This window comes from Physcomitrium patens, chromosome 1 (genome assembly GCF_059467195.1).
Source record: "Physcomitrium patens ecotype Gransden chromosome 1, ASM5946719v1, whole genome shotgun sequence".
In the NCBI taxonomy this organism is placed as follows: Eukaryota; Viridiplantae; Streptophyta; class Bryopsida; order Funariales; family Funariaceae; genus Physcomitrium; species Physcomitrium patens.
This window is the reverse complement of record NC_143410.1, coordinates 20,969,185-20,984,060: the sequence shown is the minus strand read 5'-3', so window position 1 is coordinate 20,984,060 and position 14,876 is coordinate 20,969,185. Positions and strand designations below refer to the sequence as shown.

The 14,876-nt window shown below is 35.8% G+C and overlaps 1 protein-coding gene and 1 pseudogene across 2 annotated transcripts; one reads left to right on the top strand and one right to left on the bottom strand.

Moving 5' to 3' along the window:
• Positions 1-9,745: 9,745 nt before the first annotated feature.
• Positions 9,746-11,591, top strand: LOC112280277 (cytochrome b561 domain-containing protein At2g30890). Its single transcript, XM_024515586.3, has 4 exons — positions 9,746-9,930; positions 10,411-10,578; positions 10,696-10,844; positions 10,984-11,591. The coding sequence occupies exons 1-4, from the start codon at positions 9,829-9,831 to the stop codon at positions 11,273-11,275; spliced, it is 711 nt and encodes a 236-aa protein (XP_024371354.1). The 5' UTR covers positions 9,746-9,828; the 3' UTR covers positions 11,276-11,591.
• Positions 11,592-11,628: 37 nt separating this feature from the next.
• LOC112280268 (cell division cycle 20.2, cofactor of APC complex-like) lies at positions 11,629-14,814 on the bottom strand (annotated as a pseudogene). Its single transcript, XR_016504732.1, has 3 exons — positions 13,732-14,814; positions 12,959-13,519; positions 11,629-12,846 (listed from the first exon to the last, which is right to left on the bottom strand). The product of XR_016504732.1 is annotated as a cell division cycle 20.2, cofactor of APC complex-like (transcript).
• Between the last annotated feature and the right edge of the window lie 62 nt (positions 14,815-14,876).

Sequence of the window (14,876 nt, the reverse complement as noted above, 5' to 3'; positions counted from 1 at the left end):
ATTTAGAGTTTGAAAACCACAGGGTGGGGTACACAAAACCTTGAGGTATATGTCGGTGGCGCGGTACAAGACATCATGGACAGGACGTGCTAATTTGTGGTAAGCTCGGCAAGTTTATCACAATTTTCTTTGAAATGAACGCAAGGTTCTTTCAAATTATTTCTAGTACATGCAATTTTTCAAATCTAAATTTAGACATCTTATTTCTAATGCTTAATTGTATAATTCAACGTGAAAGTCTTTTATTATTATTAATTTAAAAGTTTTATATCCATGTGTTCTAAGACATGGATTGTTATACAAAAATTAAATATTTTTTACAAGATTAACCATATAGAATAATGCTTCTGCCACTGCTTTGTGGTTGCATCCATATGCTATAAATTGTCAATTCACAAATATTTCTTAAAACACTGGTTTCATTTCAATTTCATAATATAAGATTTTTATAATTTTTTCTTTTTTTCTTTTTTTCCTTTTTTATCATACTTGACATTGATTTCAAAGTGCAAATCAAAAAATAACCTGATTGTTTAACGATATCTTCATGTTGTGATATGTATCACAACAACAATCTCTCACTACAGTGTTCAATAAAATAAATAAATTGGTATAAGTTGTTGTGAAATATATTAACTCACACAATAAATTTTATTTTTACATATAGATAATTATCATTAAAAAAGCTTTACTATAAATCAGAGTGTATTTTGTGTAAGACATTTATGTTAATATATCAGTATTTGATTTTGTAAATATACAACTTAAATCTGGAAAAGAATCATTATAAAACTGAATAAGAAAAACACTATTCAAATGTTTCTATATTTCATTTCACTTTCTTTATTCTTGTATATTTAAATTTCTTAAATGTGATTTTTGTTGGTCTCACTTTCTTTTAATACTCTAACCAAGTATCCCTCCTCCCTTTGAAGGTGCTTTGTTCAATTTTCCAAGTAATCTAGGATTCAGGCCACTGCAAAAATTTCATCACAATGCCACAGATAACTTTTTTCTATAAGAAAATTCTTATACACCAATATTGATTTGTGACAAATAATTTCTTTTTCTTTTAGAGGAAAAATTAATTAAAGAAAATAATTTGAAAGATAAAAAAAGTCTTCAACTAATTAATTGCTGTCAATTCCATATATATCAAAAAATAAATTTATAATATATTCCAAGAAAATATTAAATTATTTATTAGATTTAGATTTTTTTAACATATATTTTTATAAAACTTGTTATAATTACTTCATTCACCTTCCAATTATTTGGCTTACAATGTACTATATAGTTTGTGGTATTACAAACATTGCTAGAATTCTTTAACATTGTAAGTACAATTTGAATCACATTGCATAAATGAGCGTAGCTAGTTTAAGGGAGGCAAACCAAGTTTTTAGTTTCTATTAAAATTTATTGCAATAAAAAAAATGTATTTTAGACTTTGCAATGGATTCTACTATGTCAACCTATTTGGAAAGAGTACATAGTTGCATACATACCTTATCTAGGCATATATATCATAAACATCCTAAGAAATTCTACAATTCTACTTTGGATGATTATAAAATTCTAATAAATGAAATTTTAAAGATTTCTTTGTAAGCAATATCCAAAATAGGTATATTCTTGAAGAAAGTCTAAACAACCATAGAATATACAAACCATGTATTTGTATTACTTTGCATTAGGATAAACAAACAACTCCAAGAGACTGGTCGCACATTGCTACCCCTCTAGATCCGATCAACGTATGCAAAAATATTACCCAACATCAAAAATGTAGTTGCAAAAAATGACACCCACATTGCCAACAGAAATGGATCCGGAATTGAGCATACAAGAGATAGACAACGACAACAACGACAGGAACACATCTGGCTTTATGCAAACAAATTCAATCGATATCACTCCATCAAAAGTATCGAAGCAAGAGGAAACAAGAGGAATGGAAATTAACATGAAGTAACGTCGCTACAGAGAAGCAGGGGGGGGGGGGGGGGGGGGGGAGAGAGAGAGAGAGAAACCTCTGGTGAGATAGTATCAGCGATGAAGGAGAAAGTAGCGATCGTGATTCGAAAAGGTGTGCACGAAAGTCCGGGAAGGGTAGCTAGTCTCCGACAAAGAGCACATGGACTTGAACAAGGAGGTTGACATAACCAACAGACTAGTGAATGGAAACTGCGAATTCATGGAGTTATTAAGTTGGAAAATCAGGTCCACTAAACACACAAGCAGAGAGTGTGTGAGAGGAGGGTTAGCAGCATGGTGGCACCCAAAAATGAAGCCATGAATTGCATTGGTTACCCCAGATTGGGATGTCATAACATGAACAAAATACAATTTTTGACGGCCAAGGAAGAAAACGAAGAAGGCTGGGTGGTGTAGAACGCGAGGAATCAAGCTTGATCAACCTCACATAGGATTAGAGTCTCCCACTAGCAAAATTTGCGGATGACTTGAATGTGCAAGTGTCTCCACCTGATATCAAGTTGACGGCAGCTGCGTTGTCTCTTTCACTTGAATTTATATGTCTTTAATAACTATGACCACAAAGCATTGTTGGGGGTCAGCAGTGGCGACGATCGTTCACTTTTGGTGACTCCTACCTGCAATGGATTTGGAGAAATCTGAGTGGTTGCCAATTGCTGTGAAAGAAGAAGAAAACCCAAGTGGCTTCGCATGAGGGATACTTTTCTTCTAATCTTTACTTCTATGAAACTGAATGCTTTTCGTGCAGAATTTGTGGGCTGAGTAATCTACTCAGAATTCACACATTTTTTAGCTGTATTGGTAGTGTTCAATCTCAGTACAATATTTTATTGTTTTAAGAATATTAATGTTGTGGTAACAGATTTCTGTATTCTAAAACTTGTTGTAAGATATGTAAGAAATCCTAAGAGAGTAGGAGCAAGTAGCGTTTGTATTCTTGATGCATCTACTATCAAATATCTAATTGTAAAGATATTCTCAGAGAATATTTTTTCATACAAAAAAACCGAAAATCTAAATAAATCTAAATTATATTAAAAAATATTCTCAAAGAATATTTGGAATATAGAATATTAATATGTCTCATAAATATTTGGATAGGAATTTTTTTGGATAGACCTAAAAAGTATGTTACATGAGCAATTTTTATAGATTATATTTAGAGGTTGAAATATAACAAATGAATCATGTAATAAATATTTAAATTATAAAAATAATATTGGCAAGAATTGAAATAAACCAACAAAGTTTATTAAAGTTAATATTTGATTTGAATATCTTTTTAACAAATAAAACTTGTTTAAATTTTTCATAAAATAATTATATTGATGGTATTCAGTTGAGAGTAAAGTTAGATAAATTCTATGTGAGCAATAGTACCTTTCTACAAAACAATAAGATTTTCATATAGAAATAAATGAAATGTGGCATTATTATATTATCCATTTATTAAATATTTTATTCAATATACAAGATTCTTCTAAAGTTTTTAAATTACAAAATCAACTCTCATTTCTTTAAAGACTTAAAGTTCATAGTTCAAGTATTTAGAATTTTTTTGACAACATATTGTAGGAAGTATTTTTTTTAAAATATAATTAAAAAATTAGGTGAATTTTTTAAGAAATTTTGCATACAGAAAGTATACCAAAAGATAAGACAAGAAATAGATGTTTTATCAAGACTTAAAAAAGTGTAATTCATTACATAAACCATTATAAAATTAAAATAAAAATAAAAATTCTAACTAAGCACTTAAAAAAGGCAAGATATCTTAAATATTATAAACAAGAAAATATCAAAGTATATTTTTAAATAAAATTAAAAGCATATGATGACAAATGTCCTCAATTGCTATTCAAAAAATTAAAAAAGAGCCACTTTAAGCTACATAGTTTTTATTTATTAAATAATCAAGAAAAAATATAGGTGATTAATCATATTTTAAAAAAATATCTTCTTAAATTTTAATTTCAAAAATCATAATAAAAGACCCAAAATTTCCTTTTATAGGCTGAAAACTATAGAATCTAAGTTGATTAAAGATTTAGTAAATATTTAAAAATAACTAAATTTAAATATAATTAAAAATATATATTCATACAAATTTAAAATTCTAAAAAAATATAGCCAACAAAATCATTTCAAGTATAGATGAAGAAAAAGTAACGTATTTAAAATAATTCTAGATTTACATAGGCAATAATTATATAAACACAAATAATAAAATAATACTCAAATTCTTCTTTCAAAATACTTGATAAGATAAAAAAAAATTATATTGCTATATATGTAAGGTGATAGAAAGATTTTAAGTAATTAGAAATCAATTATCTTACTTGAAATTTTTAATAAAATATATTTAAAGTGTATTCAAAAGAAGTTACAAGCAATCATTACAAACAATATATATTCAAACCAAAGAAGTATTTTTCTTCTTAGATTTTTTTTAGATAATATTTTAATAATCTACAAAATTATTTATTGAACAAAATTTTTCTATATAATATTTTAAATGTATTATATTTAATTATAATATATAATTTTAAAAAGAATTATGGATGATGAATTTTTTTGAAGCATTATTCTACATAAGCATATTTTGATATTTATAAAATATCATTAAAGTTTTAATACTATTTTTGTTATTATTAAACTTTTGATATTTCTATTTGGAATATATAAATATTTAGAATTTCTTTAAAATAAACATTAAAAGTATCTTGTCATATACATGATAATTTTATTTAAAATTTCAAATATTTTACAAACTTTTAAACCCTTAATTCAAATTTCCAATGCAAATATTATAAAATTTATTTTTTATTGTAATTATTTTTATAAAAAAAATTAAAATAAAATATTTTTTCCATCATTTAATAGTATATATTGTGTGCAAGTAAAAATATAAGGAGTTTATTCATTTTCTTAAGATTATCAAACTATTTATTATAATATTTTTAAATTACAAAAAATATATTAGTAAACTAAAAAAGAAGGTTCAAATGATATAAAAAATATATATAATATGATTGCTAATACTTTGGCAATTAACATATAAAAGAAGTGAATCAAATAATATATTTTTTCTTTCATTATATTGTGCTCAAATTTATAAAAATCATTAAAAATAATCTATAGAAAAAAAGTCTTAATATAATAAAAAATGAAACAAATGTAATTGTAAAGAAACTTTAAATTAAAACAAAAATATAAAATAGATTGAAATGTTGTGCAAGAAAAATTTTAAACCACTTCTTTCTTTGGAAAAGGATCTTACATACCTTTATAGTATCAATAACACCACCTTTTATAGAGACACATTTACAAACTTAGTTTACTTAGAGTAAAAATGCATGAATACAAGTTTGGAGTGTAAAATGTAAGATATATGGTTTAGAATATAAAATGTAGAGTTTAGAATGTAAAATATAGGATTTAGAATTTGTATAGGGTGTAGGATGTCTAAATCTAAACTTTAGGATTATGTAGATTATATAAGATCTAAAAAAATAGCATTCAAGTATATAAAAGAGAATTTAGATTATTATAGCACTTAATGTAATGTAATCTACAATTATAATATAGTTGTTGTTGTTGCCATATTGGTGACAAAGATATGATGTGGTACAATTGGGTAAGAGCAAAGGTGGGTCAGTTTAAGATTTATTTGGATTAATTTAATATTTTCCTAAAAATGTATTAAATAAGAATAGAGTAGAAAAAAAATGTTTGTAATATATTACAATAAGATTTTTATTCTATAACTTAATTTCAAAGGAAGAAAATTTTAATTTAATTATAAATCTTTGAATTTATTTAATATTTTAAAAAGATCTTAAAATAACCAGAAAAGCCATTTATGGATTGCTTTTGAATCCTCAAATTAAAAAAAATAAAAAATATCAAAAAAAATATCAATAAAGAGCCAATATATTAAAAATATTGGATCAAGTGAATTTTGTAAAATATCTTTTTCTTATCTTGTTTTCTCTTTTGACACCTTCTATCATCAATTTGTAAAATACAATGTGTAGGTAATATTTTTAAAACTATGTTGCATTTTAGTGTTTAATTATGCTTATACTGATATAGTTTGGAATAGTGATTAATAGAAGAAAAAAAATTCAAGTTTGTAGGTATTAAAGCTCAAACAATATTTGATGGTATATTTTTAGCATGAATATAGAAGAAATTGGTCTCAAACTTGAATACACAAATAAAATATGGTGAACCAATTGTCAATGGAATATAGTGGGTCTATGGAGCAATTACAAATGCCTCAAATATAGTAGATAATGCAAATCCAAAGATCAAGCTACATATTATATATGCTCAGCTCTTTGAAAATTTTAAAGATTTTATTAAGATAAGATAGCTAATCCATTGTTGACCACCCTCTCCCCCCTTCCATTTCCAACAAATAGGATACATTATTTTTGTTAGTCCAACAACCGGATCTCATATCCATTGATTGGAAATAGGTCAAGGATTAGTTAAAATAAAGTTATGATCAACGAATGAAATTCATTGTATTTAGAATGGATATATGTGAATTATCAATAGGTGGCAATTATTGATTGATTGAGATGGAGTAATAATATAATTAAGTGACTTTCTACTCTTGGTAGCACTAATAGGCACCACACATCAAGGTTTTGTAAAAGTTGGATTCTCATTTTTGTAACCCACTATTGGTCAAAATTATATTGGCCTCTATGTTGGAATGGGTCAAAGAGAATCTTCAACTAAAACATTTATATAAATTTTGTTTTTGGATCAAATTGTGTAAAAACACTTGAAACCCTCCTAATTTCTATTTCCCTACATGGAGGTATTTTTTTCCATTTCTACACCTACTGGATGCTTTTCTTAGAAATGCTTAAGTTCTCGAAAATGGGTTGTCAACCTTATCCAACCAAAAGTTCCAAATGGGCAGGTTTTATAGATGGAGCATAACCAAAGCAGGGCCAACAAAACTATGTGGGTCTTCCATACCTTTTTCTTTTGTAAAACCCTAAAAAGAAAATGTAGAAAATGCAGGTTGTGAAAGCTGTTATCAAAAGACAGAAAAAGCATAGCTAAAGATGTTGCAATGTGGTGTAAAATAATCAAAACAATGAAGGCACATTCAACCAATTTTTGAGGTTGAAAATTGAACTAGGGTTTTTTACATGCAAAGATGGGGGCTGTGGCGTGCACTCTCGAGAGTCACTCACATCATATTGTGCATGTACCTTGTGATGAGACCCAGGAACCAAATGGGAGGAAGGCAACATCAGCAGTACCTGCTGTGTACTAAAGGCTACTTTTGGAGGTATTTAAATTTTTTTCATTATGCTTTTGTTAGTGGGTTCACAAGACTTTTCATCACAGAATTGCATATAGAATTGTTGACAGTACTCTTAGTGGAAAGAATTTTTATTGGTCAACACACAGCCCAAAAAAATGATATAATGACAAGGCTCTTGCTGCCGAAGTAAATCAAAAGAAGGCTTTTCTGTGTCAAAATTTTGCAACTATTTTGCCATGGAGTAAGACATGGGAATAGTGGCATTCATAGTGTGGTTGATTCATCCTACGATTCATCCATGAGCATTTTAAAAACAATTTGGACCAGCTATTATTTGCGCTGTTGTAGGCTACAAAGTGACTCCCTTCATGCAATCCATCCTTTATTGTACTCTCATGTTTATGTGGCCACAAACTGAAGATTGTTGGCAGGATAATACATATTTTTTGTTGTGATCCTCTATAGCTGAAACTAGATAATTCATTTGAAAATGTCATTGGAACTTGTGGATTATCTAACCAAGCAAGCCACTATTGGTGATGTAGATAAAAAATTAAAATATAAAAAATATTGCTTCTTAGCTAATTTGAAACAAAAAATTAAATAAAATATTCTTTTGTACAATTCTATAGAAGTAACTTAATTTTTTAGAATTGTACACTCTCGCTTGACTTGACTTGAGCGTGTGGAAGGCGCATTTTGACTGTGCGCTATATGCTTCGCTTTGCTTTGCTTTGCAGAGCTTTGCGTTGCTTTGCATAGCTTTGCGTTGCTTTGCTCGCGGGGAAGTGCACCTGGTTTTCGAGCTCTGCTTCACCTGATGCACTCACGGGGAAAGCTGACCTGCAGCTGGACCAGAGCATCGACCTCCGGAGCTCAAAAGCGACGCCGGAGACTCAGCCCTTCAGCGAGACCGGCCTCCCGTGGGGACGGTGGCTGCACCGGAGTCATGGAACCAGCAGTAGCTGCTTATCTCCTCCCCTCATTCAATTTCCCATGGCTTTCGTAAAAGTGTGCCACGCGCAAAAGCTTGGACGCTCATCACCTCCCCCTGTCCTCCGCAGCAGTATTCCTGCCGCATCTGCCGGGCCACCGCAGCCAGAAGCTTCAGTTTCATCACATTCTGTCGCAATTTACATGTATGTATGTCCATGGATGGACCTTGAGGAGTGTGGTATCGGTTTACTCGTGCATTTGTACGAAATACACGTGTGGGATGGATTCCTCTTGAAGCGTCAGAAAGGCTTGTGTATAAGCACTACGGCTTTTGTCTTAACTAAAGCAGGAGTGGTGGAAAAGTGTTGTGGCCGTGGAGCCTACAGTGGAGTAAGAATCTTGGCAAACAAGATGGTCGTAGTCATGTCCACTTAACAAAATCATGAAGATTGATGAGAGGGGCGCACTTAGTACCACAGAATGCTACAGAATTATGTCCTGATCCTTGGGTGCTCTCGGCGTATATTCATATGAGCAATGATTCGCCGCGGATCAAGGTTGTTGAGAACGGTAGAGGTGGAATAGAATGCACATGAAAATGTAGTTTTAAGTGCGATGTTTTGTGTGATGAAAATCCTTACTCTTCTGCTTAACAAACTGGTTCAACGCGTCCTACGTGCATTACCCTGCCACTGTTTGTGAGAGGCCGTGTTGCAGTGTGAACAGTCCTCCTCGAAGACGATAGATAAGAGACGCCCAACCAGAATGGCATGCCGTCATATACTCTTGACAGTTACTTGGGTGATGAACATGTTTATCAAACGTCAACGACAATGTTATCCTCAATAAATCTGAAAAAAAGCACCAGCTGCACGACTTGAGTGTGAGGCAGAACAAACTTGGCCATGAAAATTGATTTAGCTGGAATCCCTCTCCCTTAAAAAAGATGCAACCCCACGAAAACCAGGGACAAGGACAGAGCTTATATAATCACAGATAGCCCGTCTTTGCAAAGTAACTTTAGAATCATGACAGCAGAATTTTCTGCTACCTGCATCGTAAGATAGAATCCTTCCATGAATCACTATAGTTCTCACGAGGTTCCCAAATCCCCTCCCATTGGCCCAATGAATGTCCCACCGGCTGCAATTGGATGTCCCTCCCGATTATCTTTGTTTTGCGCTTGTGATTTTGTTGCACTGCGCTTAGTGTTTCTGTAACTGGGTGCTTTGTAGTTGAGCATGACGGGGTAGGCTCCTCGAGCTTTCTCTCGAAGATTTGTCCGGGACAACTCGAGTGCACAACTAAAGAGGGCGACGGTGTAATGATGATTTGCTGCTTTAGTGGTCCCTTGAAGACTATGAGCGACACCTTTTGACTCGAGATTAGTTGCGGGTCATGGGTTGGATTCATCATGTGATGACAGTTTGATTCTAGTTTGGGCAAATTTTTGTGTGGGGTGGGTGGCTGCTGTATAAGAGGGACGAGAATGAGCTTGAGGATGCTACCTCATCATCACGAACAGCTTGTTGCCGCTGCACTTTTAACATTTCCCCGTTGTTCTTGGGACAGGATTTGTGGCGCAAGGAGAAGGGTACAGCATGTTGAAAATCATGAGGACGCCGTTGTTAGCCTTTGTAGTTAGTTTCCTCATGTGTTGTGTGTCTATGGCCCAAGCAGCGACCCCAGGCGCAGCGGTTCCGGTGAGTCCAACGATTGTTTGATGCAGTTTTTGAACTTGTTTCTCTGCTGCATGTCAATTAATGTCGTTTGGGTGGAGGGAGGAGTCTCCGAAGCGTTAAATTTTAAAGAAGCACTAATCTCATGAAAGTAGAATTCAAAATTTTCTGCGAGTAATGATTGTACAGCTGACGTCTCTTTGCGTGCGAATGGCCGCTGGGTAACTTGATTTTTCCATTACGATCCTTAGAATAATCAGCATTGAACTTGACGGTTTCTTTACTTTGATAACGATAAGGTTTTAATTACTGAGAAATTGGGTTAAACGTTATCTAAATTTTAATCACGACTGTACAAACCCAATGTTGTATTCATACATCGCCAGAAACTTTGCAGCTCCGCATTAGCTCGCTGTAAGAAAATCGATTGACTCAGCGTAGAGTGGCGCAACAATAGAAAGTCAACACTTAGGAAACTGATCTTGCTCGATGATTTTGTTGCAGCGCGTTTATCCTTTTCACTGGATTAAGGTTCATGGGTGGCTAATGTGGCTATCCATGGGACTTCTGATGCCCGTGGCTATCATACTGGTCCGCTTCTCTAGTGGTTACCGAGAGAAAGGTGACTTGAAAACCGTGAGAACTTTAGTCTACGCCCACATCTTCGTTCAGGTGTGCAACACTTCCATTTCCACGTTCCCCTTTCTTTCTCTCCATGTTCATCAGACATTGAATGTGACAAGATTTGATGGCGCAATTTTGAAATCAAGTTGTCCATCGACCTTTCAGGTTATTGCGGTGTTGGCGGTCATCTGCAGCGCGGTAGTCGCAATCACGAAATTCGACAATGCCTTCACTTACACCCATGAGCGGCTTGGTCTAGCGTTGTGGATATTGGTGTGGCTTGCACCACTTGTGGGCCTTATTCGTCCCCAACAGTTAATATTCTTACAATAATTCTGTGTTTTTGTTCTTTTTCGTAGTTTCACCTTCTATGAAATTCGGACAAATCATTTTCAGTTCAGTATACCAATTATCGTAGAGTCCATGTTAATTCAATATTTCTGGTTTATGCAGTGGAGTCCGATCCCGACCAATCTGGTATGGTATCCACTGGATTCTTGGAACCGCTGGAGTGGTGCTGGGATTCTACAACATTTACACTGGGCTGCATGCATACGAGGTGATGAGTGGAACGAGCTTGCGGACACTTCAGATTTTATTCTCAATCCAACTTAGTTTTTGTGCTCTCCTCTACCTCACCCAAGATCGGTGGCAATATCTGATAGCACAAGGCAAATATTCGAAGACCGTGACTCCCGTTTACAACGGGCAGAAGCCCAAAGCTGAGAACGAGAATGAAGTGTAGGACAACGCTGCAATTAGTATGTCCTTTCCTGACATACTCTCTTTCGAAAGGGCTGTAAAGTTGATTACATTGGTTGTGGTTTATTTCACCATTTGTCAATGTTAACAGATGTAGGCATCTGTTTGTCAAAGTGCTCACATGTGTGTAAGAAGCACATGTCATTTCATAAGTAGGTTTTTACATTCGGATTATAATAGATGTACATAACCATTGGCTGGATAATGTAGAAAAAGGTTTTTATCCATGAAAAGTTCCCATGGATAATTTTGCACTGTGCAAGTTGATATAATATGATAATTTCATTGGCTTGTCTGTTTGAGTTTTGTAACGGTGCATTCCAACAACATTATCAATTCACTTGCAAAAGATGACTTCTTTTAATTTGAAAATAGGGTGTGATTTGCACAAGTGCCCTACCTGCTAGGTGACAGTGGGTATCACATCCTACTGTGTATTAGTTGTATATACTTTGGTAGGCGCCCCTTTGCGATATATGATTGAAACATATGTCCCTCGAATCTACAACTTATAAACAAACTTCCAGTTAGTGTTACTAGAAGTCCGATTCTGGGTTGGGGCTTTGTAATGCAAATGGTAGACAGAACAGTAAGGAGTTGAGAGACCAACATTGTATAGGAAGTGGAGCTGTAGATACTCAGCAGATATGTTGGCGTTTATGAAACACCGAATAATTAACCCTTTAAGAGAATGTGTGGTTAGCGATACAATCAATAAACAGTGCACAACGATGCTACGGGAAAATGGCGTAATGTGTAAACTATGAAAATACAAATGTACATAATTACAGTAAATAACATGAAAGTACTAGGATACCCACCTGGATGACTTACCTAATTTTGATCAAGCAGTTTAGCACATTGCCAGCATTCGTGGCCCGTCTGTGAGATGATTGCTTCGTCTCAGGGGCTCCAAATACTTGCCAGAAACGCAAGGTCTCGTCGCCCGCAGCGGAAGCCAGTGTACCCGTCGGGGCTCTGGGCCAAGTGCAGAACTCTCGATGTATGGCCCGTAAACTCGGCCATCTTCACCATGGAGGGGTACTTCCACACGCACAGCTGGTTTTGACTGAATCCATGGGAGCTTAGAATCTCCTTCTCATGCTTGCTCCACTGTAGAGCACACACCTGGGATCCCGTGTCAATGCTATTCACACATACGCCTGTGTGCGAGTTCCAAAACTTGATGCATCGATCGGCAGTACCGCCGCCTGATGCAAGCAAGTTGCTCTGGAACGGGCACCATGCAAGAGCTTTGACGGCAGCCTGGTGCTCATCGAGGCGGTGAAGATGGGAGGATGAAAAGGACGAAGCCGCAGCCGAGTCCCAGATGTGGAGCAAATTGTCGTTGCCTCCGCTGGCGAGTTGCTGGCTAGAGGGTGACCATTTGAGCCCGCAGACCTCTTGCTCGTGACCACTCATCTTGCCTATCACATTGTGGCGAATTCTCACATCATGGTTCAATATAGTGCAGTCGCGGCTTCCTGTTGCTAGCGTAGGACCATGCCATGCTAAGGAGCCCACACGCGCTGAGTGACCCCTCAATGTCCTGAGCTGCATCACGAATTTACTTGTCAGGTAGGCAACTAGCTAATGAACCGTATACGACAAGCATCTTAGAGTCTATTGTGCTTATTCAACACAACTACCGCATGAAGCCACGGACCTGACGAAGAGACGATGAATCCCAGAGCTGCACAGTGCTGTTGTTCAACCCCACAGCGAGATATTGGCCATCTGGAGCCCAGGATACGCTTGTGACAGGTCCTTCCTCCTGAACCGTCATTAGCTCCTCGATGGAACTGGTGGTAGCGTCCCACAGATATACGGTGCTGCCGAGAGCAACAGCCAAGACATTGTTGGAGCTCCAGTCCATCAAATTGAGATAGTAATCGTCAAGGAGATCAGGCGCATCCAAAGTCCTCTCAGGAGCTTGTGGAATGTGACGGAACTTATTCTTGGGCATTGCCTCACCGGCTGCAATGTTCTGAGAGTACAGGGATTTGCGCCCGTTGTGGAATCCCTCGGGAGGAGGAGGAGGCTTGCTCTTGAATGCCAGAATGCGACTCTGTTCTTGGCAGTGATCGTTCAGTAGATTCTCCCCAAGTTGATTCCTATATACATCCTTGGATTGAAAGTTGGCGTCAGATGATGAGTTCTCCTTCGAGATCAGGTAATTCGCTATCTCGAAATTCATAGCACTTCGGTCGGTGATGAAACGGTCTGTCTAAAGTCAATCCGACACAGATTTAGAACCCTCGAAATTCAAATTCTCCTGATAACTCAATCAGTCTGCGTCGAAATCTTCGCAGTATCTAAGACTCAGGTACACTTCTTTCTGGGGATCTCAACATGGCAGCAAAATCTAAGAACTGAGGATTCCCATCAACACTGATTATAGAGAATTGGAAGCTATCCTCATGCATGCAGATTTCTTACAGATCTGTCAGGAGACTTCGACTCGACTGTCTTCGTCACAACAGGATCAGGACTGCTGCGCTCTCTCAAAGGAACACGCTTCCAACTTCCATTATCGGCATTCATGGTCGGGGTCTGGAATGACTTAGCGAGAGTAGCCATCCTCTGTCTTTGTCACAGTGTAGGTCTCTCACCGAGGACAGCCGGATCCAAAACCCTGCACAGCTTGTATTCCCACAATGCAACGACGATCCACATATACAATACCACTTACACAAAATGAACAATCAACAAGTAATCCAGAAATCAGTACAGTATGCACGAAGTATCAAAGCTGTTAGTAGAGAGTATGAATGTGCTAGTGCGATTGATAGAAGGTAGGGCAGTAAAGTATACTGGTGTATGTGAGGGGAATGTGACCTTATGTAGGACTGGGAATGTTGGGAGGGGTGAGGAAAGTGGTCCGACGTTACTTGTGTCCCCAACGGCTATGAATCGAAATTCATTCTTCTTTCATCAAGTCATCGCCGTTCTTCTTTCGATGTGGTCATCGCTGTTCGTCTTTCGTTCCTCCGACATGTTCGGTGATTTGGAAAAAAATAGCCAAGTCTCTGAACTTTGCCTGTGGTATTCTCTTCCAAGATTATGTTCTTCGAACATCCTCATTCACGCTCCTATTACTACATTCCACTAATTTATAAACAGAGAAGTCCTCCTCATCAACATACTCTCTCAAACACTTCAATGAATTGGGAATAGGATGTTACATTGGCAGGGAAACTTGAGCGGCAGACTTTCACATCTGGTAAACATTATTGTGTGGAATGTGGATCATGTGGATAATTACTACTTGCCATGCTTCACATCCTTGATTATAAAAACAATTCATCAGAATTCAGGAAGGAAAACGCCGCGTTCAGGTGGCTACTTTTAATTCATTGTCAGAGACTTTGATGAGCGTGGACATACCGCGCTGCTCATGCACATCAACATGCACTAGAAGGGACGCATTTAGCACGACAACCTGAAAAGCTGAAACCTACGCAAAAATACTTCTACCATGAGGGAGTTTTACAGCTGCTCCAGCCCATTCGATCTCTCCATAACGCTACCACGAGCAAGGAATTCAAGTAGAAACCAACAACAGATGCTTCATTCCTTACTAA

Bases quoted from the DNA above. Each gene is read 5' to 3' on its own strand.
- LOC112280277 (XM_024515586.3), top strand. From the start codon at position 9,829: ATGTTGAAAATCATGAGGACGCCGTTGTTAGCCTTTGTAGTTAGTTTC. The intron at 10,579-10,695 runs GTGTGCAACACT...TCGACCTTTCAG, and splicing joins ACGCCCACATCTTCGTTCAG to GTTATTGCGGTGTTGGCGGT. The intron at 10,845-10,983 runs GTTAATATTCTT...TGGTTTATGCAG, and splicing joins GGCCTTATTCGTCCCCAACA to TGGAGTCCGATCCCGACCAA.